General features: G+C 40.6%; 1 protein-coding gene across 1 annotated transcript; it reads left to right on the forward strand.

Annotated features, from left to right (window-relative positions):
- The first annotated feature begins 803 nt into the window (after window positions 1-803).
- hipk3a (homeodomain interacting protein kinase 3a) lies at window positions 804-26339 on the forward strand. The gene is made up of 18 exons (XM_088378706.1): window positions 804-1174; window positions 5086-6005; window positions 6109-6300; window positions 6397-6578; window positions 11795-11918; window positions 13233-13352; window positions 14266-14352; window positions 14478-14662; window positions 14835-15000; window positions 15110-15230; window positions 15828-15922; window positions 16048-16205; window positions 16524-16673; window positions 16996-17331; window positions 17533-17694; window positions 17796-18067; window positions 19769-19914; window positions 20517-26339. Exons 2-18 carry the CDS (start codon window positions 5088-5090, stop codon window positions 21042-21044), a joined length of 3942 nt encoding a protein of 1313 aa, XP_088234832.1. The 5' UTR covers window positions 804-1174; window positions 5086-5087; the 3' UTR covers window positions 21045-26339.
- Window positions 26340-27503: the final 1164 nt, after the last annotated feature.

Below are 27503 nucleotides of genomic sequence, written 5' to 3' on the forward strand. Positions count from 1 at the left end.
ATTTAATTTAACTTTTTCTTCAGAATTATGCGGTATGTTAAACCTACTATTTTGCAAAGTTTGGAGTTACAATCTTTTTTTCCACTTAAGCTGGTTTTAAGTGGAAAGATAAATGTGGAAAGACGGAAAACATTACATCTATCTTTTCTATTGTCATATTATATAAATTAAATCAATTTATGGCCAAACATTTCTTTGCTCCTTATTAATTACCAAATAATTAGTGTTAATGACATTAATAAAACAATCGCAAAGTTTTACGAGCTCTGTTTTTACTGTTCTCATTAGTTTGTCATAATCTACGTTTGCGCAAATAATAATTGTGTCATCAGCAAACTATAACTTTTAACATTTCCGCTGTGTTTATTGTATCTTTACTATAAATAAGAAATAGTTTTAGACCCAACCCCTGCGGAGCACCACTTCCAATTGGTAATCTATTGCATTTTAACTTGACTCCTTTAAATTTGTACTCATAAGCGCACAACTTGATTCACTACTTTGGGCTTTTGTTTTTAAAACAAACATCACTACTTCCATCAAAGTGGATTGTGCATACTTCTCCCACTGGTAAATTTACAATATAGATCTTAAGTTATTTTTATTTACTTTTATTTATTGTAGTTTTTTTTGATTCTTTGAATAATGCATTTGTTGCGTCACTGCTTCCCTCTTAGAATTAACACAAGAAGCTTGGGATCGATTGAGAATAAATGATGTTTCAATGTTGAATTACCAAATTAGCTCAGTTGTCACTGGTTGACATTTCACTTCGACACCTCTCCTCCCCCTTACCCGACCTACCCGACATTCCACACATGCGAGGAAGCAACAGCTAGCAGCAGCAGCCCCTACGTGTGTCAGCCACAAGGCGTATTATTATGCAGAAGTTTAGAAAGGCCGATTTTTCACCCTGAGCAGACCTAAAAGCAACATTCGACGAAACGCGGGACGTATCTAGAAATCACCGGTCATGGCCGGCCCTGGTAACTACTAGTTATTAGTTTTTATTTGGAGCTTCAAATGTGCAAAAAGTCAGTGAGCGGTTCTCGACGTCGAACAAGATGGCAGTAGTAGCAGCAGCAACACCGATGCAGGGTTTGACGGTGGCGTTGCTTCTCGCTGCGAGCCTCTTTCACGCGATGACTTATTCGGTATACGGGTCTTACTGAAGGTAAGTCATCTACTGTGAATAAAACTGTATCGTATTCATGATATGTTGTCTTTGGACTAGTGCACCGAAATGACTTCGCCCATTCCTGGCTTGTTTGCTAACAAATAAGCTTAGCCAAGTTCGTTGTGTTTGTGGTAGCAGGCTAGCTTTGACACGAACCTCTTGCCGTCATCTAAATACGGCTAAAGATTTCCACTTTAATGTTTATTTATTTGGGTAGTTCGAGCTGACAAACAACTTTGTTGTAGCAAAAATGATCGCGAACTAACTTTGGAATGAACTGTAAAGAATAGCTTCGTATTATGCAACACGAGCTGCTCACGTAACTCAAAGTACAGTGCATACTGTACATAGATACGAAAGGGTTCAATCTGCTTTCATTGAAGTAACACTTGTACTCGAACAGTATTTTACTTTATTATTTCACGCGTCTGAGTCTCAACAGGTGTGCAGACTGTTTGCGTCCTCCTCCCTTCAAACACACAAACACCATCCTTTCCATATGGTCTCCTAAATCGATCACGAACAAACTGCGTGTGCAGCTGGTATTCTTTGACATGTGTTCATCTCTACAAGTACTCGCTGTGATACGTGGCTCTCCATTTCAGGAGTGGATCTGGTCACCAAGCTGTGGGGGGATCAGGCTACCTCTTTAGCAGACAAGGGTTTGTGTGTGTGCGCGCATGCATGTGTGAATGAGGGAATAAGCAAGTGGTCCTCAAAGTTATGGTTGACATGGTTGTATGGCAAGGACACACAAGGTGAAATAGTTGATCCTTCGAAGCCACATGGCTTCTTTGCATTACTGCTTGCTTAGTCTGTTGCATCAGGTCGCTATTTATACTTTTCCAGACCTGCAGCTGTGGGTGTAGAAGGTGGATGGAGTTAAAAATAAGTCGTTGCCACCTTGGAAGCACTGTGTTTTATTCGTCACTCGTGTGTCGCTTCCCGTGTAGAGTGAAAGGATCTGTTCCATGAAGTTGGTCAAATCCTTTGTTCTTCAGACAAAATGTTACTCTGAGATCAACATCAGACAAATGAAACTATTAATGATTGTTCAAACCATGCACCATAAAGCCTCTAATACATCAAAAACATGTTAGTAAAGGTACCACTGTACATCCAACTCTTTATGCTCTCTGAAACCAGTTGGAGTATTTTTTTTTTCTCGCATGTCACATTTATTCTCCACAGTTTACCTTCCAGAAAGGTAAAATTGCATTGATTACTGTTGCTTTACTCAGACTGTAGTAAGAAGAGCTGGACTCGTCTACACTTTCGTGTAGGATGACCAAGCGCGTGAACGTACAGGGTTTGAGGCTCAATTAACATGTCCTGCAAATTGAGGCCATGTCCTGCAAAATCAATGCTTTCTCTAATTACCAAAAAAATAAAACTGGGTCAGTGTCCAACATTGTCACTTAGAAACATACGGCTTGGACTTATTAGCATTAGTTTATGTGGCAACTTGTTTATGCAGTCGCAGTTGAGACAGTGAGAGGTGTGTGCAGCTTTTAATGAGTCAGCACTATCACTATCTTTAAACATAAAGCTAGCATAGTAGAAATGAAGAGAATTAGAGCTGGCTTTTCTCCTAACCTATTAAGCATGGGGACACGTAAGTGCTATTTCATTTTATATTGTTTTTCTGTTTTCAGATCTTGCAACTGTTCAATCTTAGTTATACAGTAATGGAGTACATTTATTTCATATCATAAAAAATGGCGACCGATTATATAATATGCTTTCCCTGACATTTTTGAAGTTGCATATTAAAGCACAAAGCATAACTTAGGGTCCCGGTTTGGCAAACAGAATCACATCACAACATCATGGTATCACATTGTCATTGGAAAGATTTTCAAGGCATTAAATATAGAATGCAACATAGTGAAGACAGTCATCATCAGGTTGAGAAAATATGGCACCTCAGTGACATTGCCAAGAGCTAGACTGGCTAGATATCCCTTTAAAATGAAAACTATCAGGGAAAAAATGGTTTGGAGGGCTACTAAGAGGCCATCGGCAAAAGTCAAATCTATTTATATAGTCCTTCCTCACAGAAACGTCTCACAGGGCTTCGGATGGAAAACAGTTTGAAATGATTTATCTTGGTCCCATTTCGTTCATCACAAAAATCTGACTTTTTATATTCAGCAGAGCTATCGTTTGTCCCTATGTGAGAATACATTAAAACTGTATTCAAAAAGCCAACGTCTATTGTTTAGTCAGGTGTTTTTTGAAGCACACCCAATCTACCTGTCTGAGCCTGTGTGTGACTCTTTTAGTCGTTGGGAAAAGCCACTGGCTCCCTGCAGGCATTTCAATTCAAGCAGTGATTGTGTTTACCTGCAGTAAATAACCCTTATAAAACCCAAGTATTGTCAGTATTCGAGTTTTTGAAGTCCACGTAAACGCATGAAAAAACCTCAAGATGCCCTTATTCGGGCCTTTTAAATTTCAAATAAGAGCGCTGGATTGCCCATTTTCTATTGTAAATATCTCGGCATGGATACACACTAGTGGTCCCCAACCAGCGGATACTATTTGCCATGATGACGCACTTGTGCTGTGTTCCAGTGTTGCTGCTGCTGTGATTGGTCAGCAAGTCATTTTAATTTTAGCACTGCATAGTTGCAAGAAGACTAATGTCAAATCGTTTTTAATTAAAACCCTCCAGATTTATTTTATGAAGAGCCAAATGACTATGTTTATGCTGAGTATTTTTATTGTCATGATTTATCGTTGAGAATCTGAAGTTTATTCTGGTTTAATTTGTTGTATACAGCCTTATGGTGTGCCGTTTCCTTGTATCCTGCTTGCTCTGCAGTTCTACTCGGTGTGCAACTGACCCGCAACATTACAACAGGCTTCCCTCATCTTCTATTACAGTGCACTCGTTCCTCTTTCCTCTTAGAGGACCAAGTTGGCTCACCCTTTTAGATCGGGTTTGTGTAATTGTAGTTTTTAATAGTGTACAAATGACGAGTGTCAAAACATTTGCTAAAATAACATTGAAATTATGGATTAAACTACAAGTCTTAAATATATATATACTTACAGAGCAATTTTGTGAATCACTTTATTTAAGGAGCAACTTTCAAATTTTGTGCAGTTTTGTGCAGCGGCCTGAAAAAATGTTGCGTAAACAATAAATATTTAACAAATGAGCATTTTTTTTAAAAGAATCAACATTTTTTAAATTCATATTGTGCATAACATTAAATTAGTTTCTTGTCTAGAAGAAAAGCTAAATTGATTAAAAAAAAGTAAGATATGCTGTTATGTACGTTTTTAGAATATTTATATTGCAGACCTCAAGAGTAAATGGTAAATGGACGACTTGTATAGCGCTTTTCTACCTTAGGTACTCAAAGTGTTGCACACTTCATTTACCCACTGGTGACATTTCATCAGGAGCAATTAGGAGTTGAATGTCCTCCTCAAGGACACTTCGACACGGTCACGTTGGCTTGGGATCGAACCCCCAACGTCTGGGTTGGGAGACGACCACTCTACTACTGATTACTTACTTTTTAATTTGCCTGTTCAAACTCGGATGGTCTTCGCTTTAACACAACTCCAGTCAAACATTTGTGAAATGTGTAATCGATCATCCAAGCACTTCATTTAGTCGTAATTTAGTAGTATAACCAGACTATTTTTGGCTGCAGCAGCTGGTAATAACCTAATATTACTAAATGAAACAGCAGCACCGTGATTGCCGGTTAACCCTGACAGCAAGAAAGGATACGAATCAAAATTCTTATTGGCATACCTGCTCTGACATCAAGCCGGCGATTTTATTTGTTGTCCCAGGCCTTTGCATTCTTTTACAAAACAATCATTACCCTCCCCAAAATAATTGATGGGCTCAATGTGACTGATTTTGTTGACGTTTGTCTTTTCAGGTATGGCCTCACATGTCTTGATTCAGCCATCACACTTGCACTCAGCTCAAACAAGTGCCTTAGGAACCAGTAACAGCAAACACACAGGGGAAGCCCATCACAGTAATAACGCCACCAAAGCCTTTCCCATATCACCCCCACCTAAAACCTATGTGATCGGAGTCAACTACGGAATCGCCCACCCGAACAACGTATTCCCATCAACAGTTGATGACTTGGAAAGACTGCACTGGGCAGCAACAATTGAAGAGAGTGAGGAGAGTAGGCCCCACCTATTGGGATCGCGAACTGTAGAGAGGAGAGAAGAAAGCCTTGTTGGAATCAAAGCTCAGGGGTCTCATTGTGGGAACAAAGGTCCTCAGGAAAGGAGGCTATTTGAAGAAGAAAGGGGCACAAGCGAAGGAGGCGGTGGACATGTCAACCTAGACTCAGGTGTGATCCAGAGATGCAAACAGAAGAGAGGTGAAGTTGTACAACCGCGGCAGGATAACAGCTCTGTTGGAACCATGCAGATAGTGGAGGAGGCATCAGAGCTACCTTCATTGCCGGCTCCTACTATAATGTTGCAAACGGGGAATCATAATGTTGCTAAAGGAGCAAGTAAGGGGGCACTGCCTTCTCAAGACAAGGTTGGAGAATCGGTTGGCATTGGGAATGAATCCAATGGGAAAAAAATCAGGTCTAACGTCACTACTGGGGCGATGGCTACCACAAACAGATCAGGAACAGGAGATGGGGACTATCAGTTAGTTCAGCATGAGGTTCTCTGCTCAGCGAAACACAGCTATGAAGTGTTGGATTTCCTCGGACGTGGCACCTTTGGTCAGGTGGTGAAGTGCTGGAAGAGGGGAACGAACGAAGTGGTGGCTGTCAAAATACTGAAGAACCACCCGTCGTATGCACGTCAGGGACAAATTGAGGTGAGTGTTCATTGTATGTAACTATTTCGACACATTTTAGGAGAACATAGATAGTTTCTAAAAGTATTAACGTGGACTTGACATCATGCCATTTTGTTTTCAGGTGGAGATCCTTGCTCGGTTGAGCAGTGAGAACGCAGATGAGCACAATGTGGTGCGCGCACTAGAGTGCTTTCAGCACCGCAATCACACCTGTCTGGTGTTTGAGATGCTCGAACAAAACCTGTATGACTTCCTTAAGCAGAACAAGTTCAGCCCACTGCCACTCAAAATCATCAGGCCTATATTGCTGCAGGTAATGCAGACGCACTTAAGCCAGTTTAAAAGAATGCATGAGCGCAATCGCAGCTTGGAATTCAAAGTAAAAGTCGAGCCATTTTTTTTTTTGTAGGTAGCAACAGCGTTAAAGAAACTGAAATCCCTGGGTTTGATTCATGCTGACCTGAAGCCTGAGAACATCATGCTCATAGACCCATCCAGGCAGCCATACAGAGTTAAGGTTATTGACTTTGGGTCCGCCAGCCACACCTCAAAGGCAATCTGCTCAACCTACCTGCAGTCCAGATACTACAGGTAACATCATGCACTTTTCGCCCACATTTAACATCGGCTGTTAATGACAAATTCACACTAACCAGCGTAGCATCTACGTCACACTGTCACCCATACCCCCAGAAGCCTTTTCTTCCATGGCCGCTTAGCACTGAGACTGCTAGGCACTAAACTAGCTGGCGCTGCAGCAATGCGACTTCATTAAATCATATCATGTATATAAGTATGGCACAGCAGCAGCAACGAACAGTGTGATGCGGACCTTCTCCGCCGTAGTGACAAACTACCTCAGTAATAATAATGGTAGAGCTTTCACTGAGGAGGCAAGGGAGGAGTTGCTAAGAAGTGAAATGCAAAGTCAGGAAAGACCCAAAAAAGTGCTTCGGTGCACACTAGATGGTATGTTGTCGTTTTCTTTCATCTTTGTAAATGTTATCGCTGGACATTGTGAATAGTGCACTGAAGCTCAATTTCAAGAAAATAGCAAATCGATTTGAAATTGCAATATCTACAATTTTTTTCCTTCGTCGTTCAGTACTAGTGAACCTAAAGAAGAGTTGACTAATTTGAACAATATTGAAATGTCATGTTTTGTTGTGCCAATAAAAGCTGTTTTTGATTGAAGGTGGGTGACAGCGCAAATGTAGGCACATTGTACATACTGCAGTATTCTGGAAATATCAATGAAATATATGAACCTACATGCATTGCACAAATATTACTGAATACTTTGCAGTTTCGCTAGGTCTTTTGCTGTTGCTACTCCCCTGCTCTGTCTTGTATGTTTGCATTGTTGAATATATGCCTGAATTTATGTACTCAAGTCTCATCCGCTTTCAACAAGTCCCACCTTGTATTTACTTTTGCATAACACAGGGAGATTATGATGGATTATGAGGAACAAAACTATGAATCCATTTCTTGTGCATATTCTCCTTAACGTCAAAGTTCATCTTCTATTTAAAAGAAAGTGTACCGGTTTGTGCAATATTTCTGTACCGTTTATGTAATATGTAAAGTATTTCTGCTACAACCACGGTACAACAGTCAAGCTGTTCTATTCACTTATGCTCTCCTCAACAAGTCTTAGCAAGTACATTGTTTTGGAGCATGTAAACTATCGCTTCCTCTTGTGCAACATTCTTTTACAGTGTTTGTGCATGGTGGCAAAACCCATAATTTGGCTTTCTTCTGAACGTTATTACTTGTTGACTTTAGAGAAAAGCATTCTCAATATTTGAAGTAAACACATTTTTGCATAATATATAGGCTTGAAGCAACTTGTTTTGTCAAAAATGTAAACTGGAAAGTGTACTGTCAGTATCGGTGAAAACCAGACTCACAAATCTAAGACAGGGGTGAGCTTAAGGCTTTTGTTGCATAATATGCAGCTTTTTTGTGGCACTTGAATTTGTTTCCGCTTGCATGTTGAGCAATGATAGCATCGCGAATACCATTGCTCAGTGAAAAGGGGACAATTTTGGGGGTTGGTGAGGGGGGAGGTCACTTCGGGCGCAGTCTGCTGAAGAGCACGCTGGTATGTGAAAACCCATATTTGGATCCAAGAAAAAAAAAAAAAATGACATTCCTGTGTGTGCCTGTGTGTGCTCATGTATGTACCACTGTGTACCAGCCCCAAAGTCTGAATATTTCTCGCAGGTTACTCAATGACCTATAAAAAGTCAATAGCACATACTACATATATGTAAAATGACTTGCCTGGTTGCCGAAAGTCCTTGAACGTAGCAGGCAAATGCACTATGTCACAATACCGCTATCAGTGGAGATTAGAAAAGATTATTAAACTTATATAATACATTATTACGAGGTGCCCTTGCACAAATATAGTTTCCTTTTTTAAAAACATGACATTCAATTGAAAGAATACACTAAAGAAATTGAAGTTAGACTAAAATACTACCTAACTCAAACCATCTTACTAAAAGTCGAGAAACACATTTTAAGATGTTAACTGATATCTATTGTAATGTTTTCTTCCCAAGACAAAGGTTAGCGCAAACTTGTAATTAGTGATCCATGATGGACGACCTTGTGTGCATGCTCGCCTCAGATTGCACAGGGGTCACAGATCATATTTTGACAGGCGCCAAGCGTGGTTGGCTCCCGAGAGCTGATGGCGATGTTCTCAGCACACTCGGTGCCATGGGCGTTGCTGCTTAAAGTTGCGTTGAGCACGTGTTTGGGATCATGTGACAATTTAAGACGGCAACCGCCGAGCCAGATTTAAGTGAGCTCAAAATGAAAGAGATATTGTCGCCTTGTCCCTTTTTGGGCTTGTCCTTAAATTATGGGGACCTGACAGCATATAGGCAGGTGTAATCTTGCCAACTAATTTTTCCTCCAGGAGAGCCTCCCAAAGGTGTTTACAGGGTGCCGCCATATTTGGTATATGAAGAGCGCATGTGCCCATAGCTGTGCCCAGTTGGCTCTTGTGCGCAAAAGTGCCGAAATCATCAAACATGTTTGGTATTCAGCTTCAATGGTGCAACGCCATCCACGCTCCAAAAATGTCTTTGCATATGAGGGAAAAAAACAGGGCGTGGGTGGCGACGAGGACTGATGGCGCCTCGTGTGTGCCGTGTTTTGTTGTCATTTATTTACGCAACAGGCTTGCGGACTTTGAATGTTCTCCCATCCAGACACACCCACATTGCATACTGTGGAATGTTTTGCAGTACAACCATACTGGAGTGACGCAATGAAGTCCATGGTTGGCCCAAATTTCTAGATTGAGTATTCATAAGAGATATGATTTCCATAGATATTTATTTACAAAATGTGTATAGCAAAGCTAAAATGTAAAATTAACATGCGTAGTGGATCCGAAAGTTATACTGACTTACGATAGTGACGTGTGCGCTGCTTACCGAACAGCCTACTTTGAAGCCGGATGTTTTTACGCTCTATATTTGATGAATCAAAAAAAGTCATTTAATCAGATCACTGCGCTTATGAGTGAAAGTATTTTTGGAGCTGTTGCAACATGCATCGTCAGTGAGTGTTGATCAACCGTTGCCTAGCAACTATATCACTCTACACAAGCGGGCGAGTCCCTTCAATGAATTATGACCGGCATAGCTCAAATAAAACCAAATGATTCAAAGTCTAACTGAGGATGACGTTATATTGACTAGTTGTTGTGATCATCGCATTAGGAATGCTCAACACGGGAAAACGAGAGTCCCTTGTCTTAACCAATAAAAAGATATGTCGACGTTAGTCTGTCGGCGTAACGTGGCAGGGACATATTGCAGCTGTCGGGCAGTCACGTATATGAACACCTTCGACACGTCAACACGAGTCACATGATTCCATGATCTGGTGGCTGCACGACGAGTTAGCGACAGCTAATGCCACGCGGGCATGCTGTGTAAACTCCACTGGCATTTTTATGTTTTTCAGATCGGTGCTTGTACTTTCAAAAGGTTTGTTGTCTTGTTTTTGAGGACAACGCAAATCGATGTGTTAATTTTTTTGTGAATTATGTCTTCCTCACATGCCATAGCAGTAGTGATGGTAGTATCTTTTGGGGATTAGTGTTGTAAAGACAACTCACACAATGTAAATGGAGCACTGGGCTATGTAAATAATTCAGCCAAGCATATCGGGTGGAAAGGAAGATAGCAGGCGACGACAGATCCTCTCTGATCACAAGAGGTGATGTTTTAGGACAGGTCTACTCTGAGTTTTAGGTCTGAATCATGCTGACAGTGCTTCCACTATTCAATCCTACGAGTTTGCTTTTGTCCTGTAAAGAAGCCTTCTGGATTTCCCCTCAAACCCATATCTTGCTTGTAAAAGGGCTCTTGATTGAAAGCTACCGTTCTTTCCATTATATCTATTATAGAGGCATTTCACACATGTCGACAGGTGTTTTCCCGTGTATGCCTTAAGGCAGCGTTGGCGAGCAGCCTTTAATTTTTATTTTATTTTTTTATAAATATGGCTGCTTTAAATTAGTGGTATCAAGCCGTAGTCGTAGTCAGTCCATAAAAAATGTCATGGTACACACGTCGGTAGACACTTGAATGATGGGCTGCCAAAAAGCTTTCCAAAGCCTCATATTCACTTATGTTTATTTGCAAACTTAAAACACTGTTATGAGTCCCTGCTTGCCACCTAACCATATTTGGGTGGACACAGGGGAGACATTCCCCCAAGGCTGGAGTGGCCCACGGGGTCGCGGTTGTCGCATGTCATCAACAGGGGAAGCCAGCGACCCAACAACGCACACACACACACGGAGACGGGGGTCACACTGGAGTCCTAGTTTAATTTTCCTCTTCTTTGCCTCTTGCTTCCGACACTCCATATCCTCTTGTTCATTCCTGCGCACAGTTTCAGTGGCTCAAGACAGTGGAGATAGGGACCAAGCCACGCTGCAAATAATTGATTATTCCACACCTCTCCCCAGAAAATTTAATTGTGTGTAATGCCACTAGAGGGCAGAAAAGAACTCAAAACGGAGATGATTAAGCATCAGTGTCATACATCTGCAACATACACAATCATGGACATAAATAGCTGTGTTCATATTTGAAGTTATCAATACAAACCACACTGATATGATACTCATCATTTGTATTAGCAAGCGTGCTAGTCTAAATAGCAATAAATGCTAGAACGTGCGATGGTGCATTGATGGAATGCATCATTAATATATTGGATGATCTTAACTTCTTCCTGTTAAGGAATTGTTAGGAAATGTCTGTTCTCTCTTCCAGGGCAAATAGCCTGGAAAAAAAGATTGCAGTGGGTTGTGCTGTAAAATCTCTAAAGCAACAGCTATGTCTGTACTGTACATGTCATTTTGTTTCTGAAATTGAATTATCTTCATCTTTTCACAGTATTTTGAAGAAAAATATGGCAAAACTCTGTCACCTAATAACGTATGTTATATTGACTCCATATCGGGCATTGCACCTCTGCACTTGCAATTTTTTTGACCAGTATTACCTTATTTATTGAAATTAGAAATTGATTGTGAATCATTTACATGTGCACTGTGAGGCATCGAAGAATCCATTTCGCTCTCACTGAGCAGGTTCTTTAGATACTTGTCTTACAAGTTGACCAATAACCAACAAGTAATGCAATGCAAACATTGTTGATAGATTCTGTCAGATGACCTCGTGGATCCCTCTACTTGATCTGTTGAGAGCAGCTCTGCGGTGTAACCTGTTAATGACTGCTTTTTTTGTGTGTTTTCTTTTCAGAGCTCCAGAGATTATTTTGGGCCTGCCATTTTGTGAAGCGATTGATATGTGGTCATTGGGATGTGTTATAGCAGAGCTATTTTTGGGCTGGCCACTCTACCCTGGTGCTTTGGAATACGATCAGGTGATATTCTTCACTAACACACATTCACGTTATATTTTATGATATGATTTTGAAATATGATTATACATAATTATATTATATATTACATTAAAAATGTTAAGTTTTATATTGCATAGGGAGTGGGATTAAATAAGTGCTACTTCTTCCCACTTCTTTTCAGACGTGTAAACTCTGCTATTTATATCTTGTATATTGTATTTTGTTTGTATCTAGGACTTATACAAAGTCATAATTTCCATGACACTTTGATTTATTGTTTACGTGTCTGAAACAAATTCATGAATTAACTACTGAATTCATTCATTCATGATGTTACGAAAGGAAAAGATCACAATTTCCCCATTGGAAATCATGGTAGACTATTGCTTAAAATGTCCAAAGGCAAGCTCTCAGTTGACAAAAATATTTATATGGACATCTCTACTTATGACTACTTCAACATATTAAAAGCGGGCTCAGTAGTACAGTGTTCACCTCTCAACTCTAAGGTTGCGGGCTCGATCCTCAACCCTGGTGACCATATCGAAGTGTCCCTGAGCAAGACGCTGAACCCCAATTGGCTCCCAATGTGGACCTGGCAGCGTCTTGTATGAGCAGCATACTTAGGGGGTCACACTGCAAGTGTAAGCAACTCCTGGCATGCCCATAAGACCAACTTTGACGACTGAGGGAGCTTAGGGGGTCAGAGTACAAGTGCCAGCAGCCTCCCATTGATGTTTGAATGTGTGTGTGAATGTGAGGCATTGTAAAGCGCTTTTGGGCATCATGTGGTGAAAATAAAAGCGCTATATAAGTGCAGTCCATTTACCATTAAAAGGACTATCCTCTCAGTGGCTGATTTTAGAGAACTGAGCAGCCACTCTGCAGCTAAAGTGCCCTGTCACGGCTATCTATTTCCTTTCATCAGTCACCAACATGCCAGGACCCGCTTACACTTGTACTTTGAGCGCCGAAGTATGCTGCCCCCCCCCCAACCCAAGCCACGGCTCGTTGCTTATCACTGGCCACAGTAAAATATGCTTATAATCGTGATCTTGATCATGAAGTGTGTAGGGACACAGTTATTTTTTGAGCGTCTGAGTCCAGTGTTCCTTGAACTCATTGTGTGTTGTGAAGATAAAAACAGCATATTCAGAAAACCAGTGTTTGTACTTGGCTTACTTTTATCTTTGTTTACATTGCAATATTTTTATGTCTGTTTGTCTTTAACATTGGCTACTATTAGTCATTTTTGATGATATCGCCCCAAACTTCAATTCAGGTGTTTTTTGTCATGATAAACATTCTCTCTTTTTCTTTTTTGGACTTTCTCAGATCCGCTACATCTCTCAAACCCAAGGCCTACCTGCAGAACACCTGCTCAACAAAGGCACCAAGACAACTCGTTTCTTCCGTAAAGAATCAGAATCGCCTTACCCTTCCTGGAGACTTAAAGTACATAATTCCACTTTGTATCATGTTCTCATAGAGTGCTGTCATATAGTCGATTTCAACCAAACTTAACTCTGTGCTTTCAAATGTCTCTTTTCTGTTCTACTGGTTCGACCAAAAAACAGCCTGGTTTCGCCCTGTGTGGTCGCCATTCCATTACACTTTTTTTTTTTTTTTTTAGGCCATGCAGTGATGATAGACAAGCTCCCCCCTCAGAACCTCTAACCTAGTTGCAGAACTCAGGCCAAAGAGCGCTGTGACATCTCTTTTATCCAATTGGCTGATAGTTGGAGGCGTGTTTTTAAGCGATGAATCTGAGCGAGCCTGGTCTTCCAAGTTATTACATCAACTGTTTCCTTTTTAGGGCTGCCACACATTTCACAATCTCAGTCAAGGAACATACAGTTTGCTTCAGAAAGAGAACGTGGTCTATAATGAACACAACAAAGGGGATATGATTATTTGTCATAATATTTGACATAATTGATGAATCATTTAGTCACATTTTTAATTAAAACTGTCTACTTGCTCGAAATTTGAGCTTCACAACAAATATACTTTTTCAAAAATAGCTCACATTTCCCAAAGCACTGCACCCCATTTTCTTTATTAGGACACAATTTGAGAAGGACTGCACATTTTATAGTCAGAATTTGAACTTTGTTTTTAAAATTAGCACATAAAAAGCAAAAGCAGGATACAGCACCGCTAAACACGAATCACTCGTCTCACTGTTGTTTTTCACATGAAGTTTTAAAAAAATGACAGTCTGGGTTGATATGCATTTACAAATTGGCATTATTTAGACCCAGCAGTACAAACTTAATCAGACATTCGAAATGGTGGCACTTGTGTAATTATTTTTTTTTCTCATTCAAATATTTATATTTTATCTTTTTATGTCCCCCTCTCCTAGACAACAGAAGAGCATGAGAAAGAGACTGGACTTAAATCCAAAGAAGCCAGAAAATACATCTTCAGCTGTTTAGATGACATTGCACACGTAAGTTTAAACAGAGATGTCCATGTGTTCGTTCGCAGGGGATCTAGTAAGGTTCTAACAATAGATCCTCGCTCAAAATAGCCATAAGCATTTTCCTTGAATTTTTTCTTGTTTTCTCATTTCAGGTGAACTTTGTGTTGAGTCCTGACAGCAGTGACATGCAGGCAGAGAAAACCGACAGGAAAGAGTTTGTCTCTCTACTGAAAAGCATGCTGCTGATAGATGCAGAGGACAGAACTGTTCCCTCCAATGTCCTCAATCATCCATTCCTCACCATGACTCATCTGTTGGACCAGCCACATAGTAACCAGTAAGCCTTTGATAACTGACTCTGACAGTGTCATGTTCAAATTTTGGATATTGTTGTGTTGTTCCCCTTATACTGAGTATGTGTGAAGGTATTTCTCATTGTTACAATATATTTGGATCGTTGTGTAGATTACCCACTTCAGGCAATCACGACGATGCTTTATTCTCTTTAGTGTGCAGTCGTCTTTTCGCATCATGGACATGTGCCACGGCCGCCCTAACAGTACAGTTTTTGATGCGCTCAACCAGAACACCATCCATTTCTCCAGACCACCTGTTGGTCCCACTACTTCCTCTGGTCTCCCTCTAGCCTACAACAACATACCAGTTCACACTCAGGTGAAGTCTTGCATTTTGTCTGTGCTAATCATTTGATTCGGTCACCAAAATTAACACCGACATCAGTTTACTGGACTCTTTTTTTTTTTTTTTTTTTCTTGCGATACAGCATATTACGCAGTCAGCTCCTTCAGTGCTGCATCCAGGGATTGCTCTAACAGCAAGAAATGCTCAGTTTGGATGCAACGACTCCTTCCCTCCCATTCTCCTTTGTCCAGCCAACATTCAAGGTAGAGATTCAACTATTAAAATCATCTTATTATTAATAATGTGAAAAATAATTATCGTAGTTATCAGTATTATTATTATATTTGCTGAAGTTTAAACCAAAAGAATGCATCCGGTGACCCAAATAGAGCATTTTAATGTTTTATTTGGAATACCAAAAGTATAAAAGCAGCAACCTGAGCCCTGTTTTGCACATTAGCTTTTGTTCAATACGATTTGCGTAAAAAAAAAAAAAATCCAAGCATGTCCCAACAAACTGTGGCCTCATTCATCTGAAGAATGTGAATGTGACTGTTTGACGTAAAGCCTAGCAGATGACGCAAATGAAGGAGCACAAATAGATATACGGAGTAAAGCTGGTATTTCTTTGATAACTTGTATTTACAGTATTTGGATAACCAGACAGACTGCAGCACACCAACAAATCACAGAGTACACTTGAAAAGCAAATTTGGAGCCTTTTGATCATTGCTTATGCAGTCAATAAAAGTATTCGTTTATATTTGAAACAGCAATACGATGAACCGTGTCAGCCCTAATAGATCATTTGGAAATACAAATATATACTGTTTGAATGTTTTCTTTTTGCTCTTCTCTAGGTAACCATAACCAGTCAGTCAGGTACTCAGTTCCCATGGTACCCCAGGCTCCCCCTCTTCAGGCTCTCCAAGTGAGGCCTAGTGTAATGACACAGGTAAGATAGGAACTATTCAGTAACGTCCCTCCAACGCACAATACTTACACACCAACAGGTTCATTTTTTACTGACTTCTACCAGATAAATGATGTGATTGTTGAGATTTGCTCTTCATCTTACAGCCAGCTTGGTCTAACCGGGGTCAGCAGCTCCTGGTACAAGCAGCCTGGCCACAGATGGCTGCAGTCGGTGTGCCCTCAACTCACCCTGTCCCAGCACCACCAACAGCTTCCCTTACCAATGACACTACAGTTTGCGCCCCGAGAATCAGCGAGTGGGGGTTAGTTGCAAGTTTCTCCCTTATAGATTTCTAGCTAAATTTGCATATCAGAGACGTTACCAAAGATATTTATTTGTAATGCATTGGCACAGCAGAATGATACTGAAATGGTCAGTTCTGTAACATAGCAACAAAGTTTGTCGCAAGTGCAAAATGCAATGCTTTTCTCGTTTCTGAAATGAAAACTACTGAATGACCAGTTAAGAAATTCTTTTGGGCTCTGTGTATTGATAAATCTGCGTTTGATAGCTCCAGCAGCATATCACTAAAAAGTATTTTGCTTTGCCTTCATGATGACTCTATTTTTCACTAACACAGGAAAGTACGTTATAGTACCTTGATGCAACAGCCTCTGCTGACCAATCACATGCCAGCTGTCTCTGCGGATCAGCCTCTCAACATCGGCGTCGCGCATGTTGTGTGGCCTCAGTCGGCTAATAAAAGAAACCGGCAGCAGCATCACAACAGGTGAGTGAAGATTCTGATTAAGTTCCTTTTTAGACCAAACAAAATGCATAAATAATTTAAAAACAAAAGTTGCAATTTTAGAAATTTAAGGATGGTTTCCTTGTATATACAAACAATGCGATTTTTTTTTATGATTATCAATTTTGTAATTGAGGAATATAATTATCGTAGTTGAATTTTGATGAATTGCACATTGCATCATGATAGATTTTCTTCCCATATCGCCAGCATAAGTCCTGTATTGATTATGCTTCTGCTCTGGCGTTTCATTCAAACCCAACTTAAACTTGAACGACTTGTGCATTCCCTCTTGTTTTGAAAGGAACCTGTCCCACCCAATTAACTACACATCTCACTGTCGATCGCCCAAAATGGCCAATGTTGTTGGTCAGGCTGTGTTAGGAATGAGTAAATCTCAGAGAAAGGTCCCTCTGGTGGAAACACAGCAGCAAACACATCTGAATTTGGATGAGGATGATTCACAAGAGGGGGTGAGTTGCATCAAGGAGGATGAACCCAACAAAGAGCTGCGGCGAGATGTCGCTCATCTCATGGGTGACACACCAAGCCCGACGCCCAGTGTGATCAGCATCCACAGTGAACCATTGGATGGTGAAGAAGTAGAAGAAGACAAACCACAACTCTGCTGTCTAAGAGGGTGAGTATCTTTAAATATTCGTAATGGTAGATAAAAATATATATTCCAAGAAACGGAAACATGGAGAACAATTTAACCCTGGCTGTGGAATAAAAGGCAGTTGTCGCCATTTTTGTAGTTCCAAGCCTATTGACCTGTGAATGTCACAACAGACTGGAATTGTGGCCTCAAAAATGATAACCTGTTTTGTTCTCTGTGTAGATGTAAAGAGGATTGTGTATGTGAGGTATGCAGAAACACCAGTGTGACTATGGAAAGAGTGTGTTCCCTTAGCAGTCCTGACAGTAGCCTCAGCACCAGTTCGTTTGCATCCAATTCTTTGCCCTCCAGCCCATCTGCATCACCCCGCAAAAGACTCAACAGGTTTGTTTGTTTACTATCCATTTGTGGTTATTAAGTATTCATTCTCCACAAGATTACAAGTACACACATTTGAGCGCACTAAGTTGTTCTTCTGTGTCCAGTATGTCTGAAGATGATGGTCACGAGAGTGGCTGTGAAACTGTAGAAGGCTCCCCTGCATCCAACACTTCAACATCCCCCCGTGGCAGCAGTCCCTATTGTTTTCTTGACAACAGTAACCACAACAGCCGCCCAACTTTTGATGCTGTGCCACGATTGCCTTCCCCTGCAGTGCAGGGTAGGAGTCCTCGAGAGCTCAGGACAATGGTGGTTCCACCAATGAGAGTCCAAAACAACAACACTCAAAGAGCACAGGAGCGTTTCCACAGAACTGGTAAGTACTGCCGCATTCAGTGCTTAACAAAGCCAGTACACTGCCTGTCATTAAAAACAAGAAACGACGATCCGGCATCAGGCCAGTGCTTCAGTGTAGACTCATTCAATTTCAGTGAGTTCTTCACATGTGATTTCTTGACACTAACAGAAACTTTAGAATGGGGCGGCCATAGCTCAGAGGTAAAACCGTTATAGTAACCGGAGGGTCCACTGTCCGATTCCTGGCGGTTACATAATTGAAAATAGTATATTAAGTCAATCGGCGCAATTGTACTTTAGGACCTACGGTTACACTGAGTCGTTAGTTTACAATGGAGTTCAGTTCCTACATAGATGACAATTTTATCTGTACCAAGTCCGAACAAGCTGTAATCACTTTCGTAATCTAAAGCAAAAGTTAAGTCATAATTAAAGCAAATATTTTTATGTAAAAAAAACACACATTTTTATGTAAAGCACCAGTATTAATACAAAACAGTTACTTTTGAGTGCACGCAAACAATTGTACAAAGTTACAGATACTTGACAATACTTCATCTTGTAAATGTTTTAAGAATGCTAAGTTATTTTGATCAAATATTATATTATGCCAGAAGCCAGGTAGTGGTGCAGCACAAGAGTGGAGGAGGCTCCAGAAACTCATCCCTAAAAAAAACAAAAAACTGTCAAATGAATAAAAAGAGCAACTACTTCTTGTCCTGTAATTTTAGTCAGCAGCCTGTTAGCATTGCAACCAAAGAGAAAGCTTTGATTCCTTTCAGTTTTTAAACGTGCAGAAAATGTTATGCCAGTCATCAGCTCTGTCACTTGCATGTTTTGGCTGTCTACTCTGCAGGCTATAAGGGACCAGTAGGGCCTTACCGCCCTCTAGTGGACCATAATGGTCCCAACAGGTGATCATTGCAGAGACGTGATCTTTGTCGTTCTTGATGCATCCAAACCAGCAAAGTTTAATGTTGCTGAACGAGTGACTTTCCCTCCATCAGAGTAGCATTCATCAACATAAACACATTTTTTTTTTATATTACATATCACCTTATATTGCAATTCAAGATTCATTACTACAAATATGTAATGGGATTGAAGTAGGTTTGATAAAGAGGATGAACTCTTGGAGGGAACGATGGATGCATTTTTCACCCTCTAATAGGCTTCTCTTTGTGTGGAGAGGTTCATGATATACAGCAAACAATGGCTAATGGCACTGGTGTGTAATCAGGTCGCAATTTGCCTCTTTTGAAAGAGTGTTTTTGTGGGAGCCTAGCCCATATGCAGCAGCCCCTGGCCTCCCAGGGTGGATGGGTAGAAATTTTGATTATCTTCTATTTAAGTGAGAGAACTTGACTGACTAAATACTTTTGCTCCATTGTCCAAAACACAAGGTAAAACAACTTTGCATCAATACTTTCTCACTCCACACATAAGGCTGCTGTCTGATAAATAAATGGACCAAATAAATCAGTCTTATGAAATCTAAATGGGAATGTGCCCTCCAATTATAATATCATTACGGTTTGTATGAATACTGTATTACTTTGCATGATTGCTTGAAAAATTTCCTTTGTTTTTATTTTCCCCTGTCTTGAGTCTTGATGGTCATGTAGACTCAAATCAGCAGTTCTTGCAGTGTAAAGAATATTTCCACCTTTAGAGCCATATACTACATGTAATTGTCTGACTGAATTATTCCCTATCCAAGTGTCAGAGTCGTGGTCCCGATCCAAAGGGCGCTGCAACATCACTGGACAGCGGAGCAATCACTCCTCCATCCCCCTCCTCCAATCAGCGCCGCTTATGTCGTGGCAACAAAAACTGCAGCAGCAGCACCCACTGAGCCTTCGACAGGTCTTGTTTCCTTCTTTTGTTTCACTTAAGTGGCAAAAAATTGCTGTGAACCCCCGTCGTTAGTTGCAGGAATTATGTTACAGACCAAGCCACGGTAAGTTGAAAAGGCGACAAATAGAAACCATGTATTACCATGTATATCCCGTACACCTTAAAAAAAATCTATTTATTAAAGAAATAGAAAAGCTATTGAAATAGTGTACTCCTAATTCCTTTTTTACTCTTCTTGTGAAGAAATGGGAGACTATCATGGAGCAATCAAGCTACTAACTAAAGCAGAGGCAATGCGTGCTTCAAGCTGTTTGTCACTTGATGCATCTACATCCAGGAGCTTAATGCTGTCAGGAGTTTTGTTTACTACACGATACTCACTCAGGGTGCGCAAATCTAAATTTGGATTTGACCGTATACTGTAAAATTAAACCTGTGCTTAAAAGATATTGATATACGAGGTTCGCAAAAGACAAACCAAGATATAGCAAGGGTTCACTGGAGCTAGACTTATTGTATGTATTGGAAATGTTTCATTCTTGTTGTTCCTTGGCAGAATATTTCCTCTTCATGCCGGCAATACTGATTTGAATTTTTTTTTTTTAATTTAGGTCCAGCCATTTGTTTCAAACCACAACATCAAAGAGTGGAACGGCAACTATGGTCCACTGCGACCTCACGCGTTTATCCCCCCAACTGTCCACACACACAGCTTCCCCCACCCGCCTCACAGCAGCCCCAAGCACAAGTTAGGCGCCCCCCCCACACACACCCTGTTATCTTACCCTCCTGGCGGACCCCTTACCGCAGCCCCCCACCCTATGTTGGCCTCTCATCCCGCTCCTCTCCTTCAACACGGCTACAGCCTCTCCCACGCCCAAGGGGGCGCTATAGTTCACCAGGTGACCATGGGCCTCGGCAGCCACTCTCAGCATCCTGGCTATCACAGGCTCCTCCCCTCGCCAACAGTCCACCCAAATCAACCACCCGGTTATGTCCACCACCCCCACCAGTTCAAGCCCGCCTTCCCCCCACCACTGCCCCCTTCTCACCCATTTATGGCTTCGCCAGCCGCCTACACAGGCTTCCCTCTGAGTCCTACCAAACTCAGCCACCATCCTCAGTTCTCTTATATTTGAGGAAACGAATAGGGCCGCAGCACCAGCAATGGGTCACCCCATGGGTCTCAAAGGCCAAGGGCGACACAGCAAAGTAGAGCTTACAGTAGAGCACAAAATAAACCCTTGTGACGAGGAGAGGAAAGCAAGCTATCTATTTGGCAAGATGGCGAAATAATGTTCAATTTGTTTTTGGAGGACAGTTAAATTCACTGCTTCTCTAATCTGAAGGTTAGTCATTGTATTCAATTGTTGCGCTCAGAAAGACTTCCTGTAAAATCATATCTGGCAGCGGTTCAATTATGTTTATTGAGAGAGCGTGAGACAAAACATATTCACAAAATTTAAGGCTTTGTCCTTTGCACATAATCACGTTTTCTTTACGAATCTGTCACTCGCTACTTTTAGTTTTCATCTGTGTTGCCTTGTAGCGTGTGTACACCACTCACATATGTCGAAGCCATGCTTGGATTGAAGGCTCTCTTTGAGTGCTGCGAGTGCCTTAACAGCAGAGTCCAAGATGTCACTTCATGAGTGTGGGCTTTTTTTTTTTTTGGGATAAATAGGAGGAGTCTTGTTTAAATATCGTTTTAAGTTCTGTTTGCTTGCTAACTCAGAGTATGGTTTTACTTAAGCTACAGGCTGCACATTTAGGGCTTTGACTGAATGATTTTTTTATGTGTACAAAGAGTGATTTGATATTTTGATAATCAATTTCTACTCACTTATAGTACTTAATTCATAACAGTATTGTCACTGTTGACTATAACTGCAATACAATCTAGATAGTCTCTGGGTTGCTATGTGTGTTTGTTTTTCCCATGAGTTTGATTTGCTGTTTTAGATGTTTGGGAGTGGGAGACCTTAAAGAGAATTTTTTTTTTAAATGCTTCAGTGTTTGAAATACAAAATCAAGTTATTTACAGTATCCTTGCCGAGCTGTTTGATGTTAAAGGTATATCAGTACATGTTTTAACCTCCAACCTGTCCTAGGTTGAAGCTCGTCAGTTTTGTTACATTCCTTCAGGGTGGAGTATGTATAGCCTTGCTATTCTTTTCATGGTTTCATCGTTTTATTTTTTTTGTGTGGAGTAGTGTTCAGCTGGTCTTTTAAGGCAATCAGCACCAAAGACATTGTTCATCAATCATGCATCGGAGGCACAGTTAATGTTCTTTGTTCTTTCACCTCCAGCAAATTGTTGCAGTTTGACGTTGAAATAAATATTGTCAGAGATCTATTTTAGAAATAAGGTTGAGGTTTTATTTTTCTGAACTCTATTTGGCAAATTGCATTTGGAATGTATAGATATTAAGCTGCTATGTACTGATCATCTGCCACTTTGTAGCTGTGAATTTAGAAGATTAATCTCATTTAAGCCTGCGATTTTATCTGTATTGTAGTTCTGGTGACTAGAAGTGGCTTTTACTTTGATCATAGAGTATAAATGCTCTCCCACATACATATAGTGCCTCTTGTATACCGGCTATAATGTTTTGAAGTGATTTGTAAACTGCTGTAATAGTTGAGCTTTTTCTTTTTTTAATTTGTTTTTGTTTTGTGTGTGTATGTGTGGGCCTTTTAGCATCAGTATTTCATCTTGAAATGTAGGCTTAGATGAACTCTTTGTGTAACCAGTGTGGTGTTGACTTATTTTTATTGTAGTTTGTTTTGTGACTTGGCTTTTTCCTTATCGGGCTGTATTTGCGATTCTTTGTACTGTACGACTAGTGCCTTTTCCCAGACGGGCTGACAGCGGATGTCTCGTTGATATCATGCAAATGCGTGTACTAGTTCCTTCTTAGAGGACATACCCCTAACTTTGACATCACAGTCAGTTTGAAAACAATATTTTGTACTCAGTATCCTAAGAAACTACAAGTCAGGGCATGTTTATTGCGCTCATCAAGAACACTGCACAGTACTCACAAGCGTAGGACCTGAATTTAGACAAATGCAAAGCTTTACTGTCACACCTGAATGTATTTGCGGAAACAGCGAAATCTGTCGGATAATAAGATACCTGATCAATGTGTGTGATCAGAACATAGATGGTTCTTGTATGCAGCTTTTATCATAGGTAGGCCTCGTGTTTTGTCAGGGGCTCTTCTAAAATGCTTTATCCATGAATCAAAGTTGAAGTTGCCCTCATCTATTTATTGTAATTGTTTTGTTCTGTTGCCTGTATAAAATGTACTTTAATTTGCTACTGTGTTACCAATCCCAAATCAAATGAGTGATTTAACAGTTCAGTGGTGTGTGTCTTCCAAGTTTGAATTTAGTATGCGTGTATTTTGTGCCTGTGTGTTGTCCCACAGACACATCCACTCACAAAGGAAACTAACTACACACGTGGACAAAATGTTTAGTTATGCGCCGTTAAAGGGAACTTACTCTTGACTGAAAATGATATCAGAATTGCTCAGGGCTCAAGTAAAAACAAATCATGGCTCACCTTTTTTTTAAAGCTGAAGAAACACCCAACAATGGCTAAGTGCAACACATTGGACTAATCTAAAGTGGCTTGATTTAAAGACCAAGTGTGAAATAGTTTCAGAAAATGCCAAATGTTCTCTTTTCATGTCACAAGTAAAGTAAATAAACATAATACAAAATTAAAGCAGGAAATACAGTAATCCCTCGTTTATCGCGGATAGTTGGTTCCAAAAACCACCCGCGATAAGTGAAATCTCTGAAGTACGGTCACCAACAAGAAGTTCTGGGCAGGCTAACGAGTCAGCGGAAAGATACTAATTCGCGATCGTGCTAACATGCAAAAACGGACTTCTAAAGGAATGTAAACGAACATTTGGAGCAATACTACATTGTCCTAAAGGTTAGACATGTTTCCTCAATTTAGAAGTTTTATTTTGACTTTTAAATGTTTTTTTAATTTGGAAAACAAAATCTGCGATGTAGTGAAGCCCCGATAAACGAAACGCGAAGTAGCGAGGGATCACTGTCATCATTTCTCGTTCGTATATTCAACAAAGTAGTCATTTTGCCGAAGTGAGATCCTGGGCAAGTGACAAACCCGGAAGTGTGACATGATTAAAAGACCAAATTGGCAAATCTCAACATGGAAAGTGTAGCCAGTAAGAAATCGAACCCAGAAAGTGACATTTCAAACTTTTTCATTGCCTCAAAATACTTCTGCCGTGTGTTTTTCTGTGATAGCTTTTAAGCATTGTGTTTTCTTGCGCGGGATGTTCTACCTCCTTATATCTATGCAAGTATACTCATTCACTCATCTTCTATACCGCCTCATCCTCAAGGATTGCGGGTGTGCTGGAGACTATCCCAGCTTGCTTCGGGCAGTAGGCAGGGTACGACCCTGAATTGGTTGCCATTCATGCTCACAATCACACCTACGGACAATTTGGATTGGGCAATCGGCCTAACATGCATGTTTTTGAAATGTGGGAGAAACATATGCCGGTATGGGGAAATAACATGCTAACTTTAGAAAGGAAGGCCGTCGTCGTAATCGAACCCCGCAATCCTGATTTTTGAGGTGACGTGTTAACCACCGTGCGTATACTCATAAGGTTATTTCGATTGTCAGGACGTCCTACCTCCCCGCGTCCATGTGTATTTTCTTATGGGATTTTCTTTTATAGATTTTTAGATTGCATCTAAATTCAATGCTGTGCCTTGCTCTAAATTTTACATTCGCTACTTGTTCTATTTATTCTGCTCGCACTGAGAGCGCACATCACAGTGGCGTGGAGTCTTACATTGCAAACTAGCCCCTTTATATACCCCATTACCTTTTGGCCATTCAAAACTGAATTACAGCACCAAGGGATTTCACAGAATAACTCAGTTAACAGGACAATCAACAATTCACTTCAATGGCTGCCTACTTGAAATGACGTCATTGCCAAAGATTACCTGAGATATCCAAACGTAAACATTTCTGTTGTCAGAACCTGGATGTGTTGTGTTAAACAAAACTAAGTATGCTTGAAATGGTTTTAGCTGTTAAAATATGCTAGGGCAAGTTTACTTCACACTTGGTCTTTAAATCTAATTTAACATTTGCGGAAGGAAGATAACGCACCCTTCAAACCTGCGGAAACTAGACCAGTTTGCAGTGGGCCAAACAAAATTAAACAAGATTTTCGTAAATTCTGATGCTGAGAGGTGCAAAAATCAGAATTTACAGAAATTTCTTTATTGCAGTAATTGTCTTTGTGCAACAAAATTAAGAATACCATCATTTATTCCAGACCTATTTCATGATTTTTTTTTCCATAATTCTTTTGAGCCACAATTCATTCTTTTTCATTGGTTAATTTACCATAGGTGTTTTATTTATAACAAAGTGAATGGTTCTTATTAAATTAACAGAAAGGTCCTAATAATTTTGTCCTCGTGTGTATGTTCCTTCTTTGCTGGCGCTTATTTTGTGTCTCAGTTTTCCGTTGTTTCTGTCAAGTCAAGTTTATTTGTATAGCCCTAAATCACAAGCAGTCTCAAAGGGCTTCACATTGACAAAAATTGACAATTATTCTCAAAGCATCCCCTGTCAAATCAATGCAATCACATGAGATGATAATGTGTACCACCTCGGTGATGTCCCATAATCTCTCCCCTTTTTGGATGGATTATTTAGCCTTGACTAATCCTCGCAGTCACCAGAGGTTCAAACAGTTCCTGCAGGCAAACGGAGCCAAGCAGCCATAAATATCTATTGAACAGATCAAGGTTTTTTTTTTTTCTTTTTCTTCGAATTAGGATAACAGTCTTAAATAATAAATTAATCCCATGATATTTTTCTTCTTTTGTGCTGGCACTTGTCTAAATTACTAGCTCCAATTCAATATAGATGTGTGAATATTTTTACTGGTTTTATTATTTGGGGGGAATCGAGCTGCATAAATGTCCAGTTAAGTCCTCAGACTCTTTTAAATATAATCAGTATCACGGTTCTCTATTTGATTGATATAGTTGAATTTAGTCCAGCTTGCTGACAAAATTGGTCAATTGAAACCATTGCCGTTGAAAATTGTACATTTTTTGTGATTATGATTTCTGTTCCTAAATTCTATACTAGTTTGACATGTAGCAACTGCACTGTGCAATATACAACATTATGAGGACTGGGAAAGTGAAATTTGTTTGGCTGTCACGTGTTTCATGTGTGCGATTCTCTCCCCCCCCCTCTAGTTTTAAGTTTTAGTGTGACCAGGCCTTATTATGTACTTAGTCACAAAAAGCGGGTTCCTTCTTGGTGACTTATTGGTGAGTGTCAAATTATGAAATGATGTCAAAGTTCACTTTGAAATAAAAAAAAAGCATATCTTTGGTTTCAATTTCTTTGTTACGTCTGATTACAAATGTTGCCTTCAGCTCACTTTATCGCTCTCCCTCTCCGTCCGTCCTTTTTCTTTTCTCTTTTTCACTTTCTCTATGACCATAACGTTACATTGACAGAATAACACAATGTTCAGGTGTGTTTTTGGAAGAAACCTATTTTCTCATCTTTTTCAACAAGGGTGTGACATAATTATTTTTTTGTATTTGGCACATAATGGCACTGATTTCTTATTTGCTGATTACCGTATTTGCCGGTGTACAGGTCGACTCGGTGTATAAGTCGACCCCCTAAAATTCGACGGAAATTTACGATTTTATGATATATCCTTTGTATAAGTCGAGCTCAATTGTTGCATTATATTAAACTTCAAAATTCAATATGCGAAATTTATTGACGAAATGTGTTCAAATTCCGGGAGGCCGTGCGCATGCGGCTGTTTATAAGCACCGCGGAGGAGATCGCGGCCGGCGAGCTCGCGCACGCCACCCGGCACCAACGGGAGGCCGGAAATAGCTCCAAGCCGAGCGGATCGGCACTTTATAAGCACCGCGGAGGAGATCGCGGCGCCTCATTGGACTTCCAGCGGCCGGCGAGCTCGCGCACCCGCCCGGCACATCCGGGAGGCCGTGCGCACGAGCCAAGTGGCCGAAAATAGCCCCCGCCGAGCGGATCGGCTGTTTATAAGCACCGCGGAGGTGGTCGCGGCGTCTCATTCGACTTCCAGCGGCCGGCGAGCTCGCGCACCCGCCCGGCACATCCGGGAGGCCGTGCGCACGAGCCAAGTGGCCGAAAATAGCCCCCGCCGAGCGGATCGGCTGTTTATAAGCACCGCGGAGGTGGTGGCGGCGCCTCATTCGACTTCCAGCGGGCCGCGCACTCGCGCACGCCGCCCGGTTCAAATTTTCTAAGTGCAACGCACAATGAGATGCATGAGAAACGGCCTTGGTTACCATCACATTTGAAGCGATGAATACGAAGTTAAATTTTATGACTCGGTGTATAAGTCGAGGTCGATTTTTTTCGGTCGATTTTGGATCGAAAAAGGTCGACCAATACACCGGCAAATACGGTATTTCCTAGCAGCAAAATGATTAATGGGGAGTGGAGTAGATAATAATAATAATAGATTTTATTTATAATGCACTTTACATTTGACACA

Source organism: Syngnathus floridae, chromosome 6 (genome assembly GCF_059516105.1).
Source record: "Syngnathus floridae isolate MCC-2025c chromosome 6, RoL_Sflo_1.0, whole genome shotgun sequence".
NCBI lineage: Eukaryota > Metazoa > Chordata > Actinopteri > Syngnathiformes > Syngnathidae > Syngnathus > Syngnathus floridae.

Coding starts and splice junctions, on each gene's coding strand:
- hipk3a (XM_088378706.1), top strand. CDS start 5,088: ATGGCCTCACATGTCTTGATTCAGCCATCACACTTGCACTCAGCTCAA. Junction 14,353..14,477: donor GTTTAGATGACATTGCACAC/GTAAGTTTAAAC, acceptor TTCTCATTTCAG/GTGAACTTTGTGTTGAGTCC. Junction 19,915..20,516: donor ACCCACTGAGCCTTCGACAG/GTCTTGTTTCCT, acceptor TTTTTAATTTAG/GTCCAGCCATTTGTTTCAAA.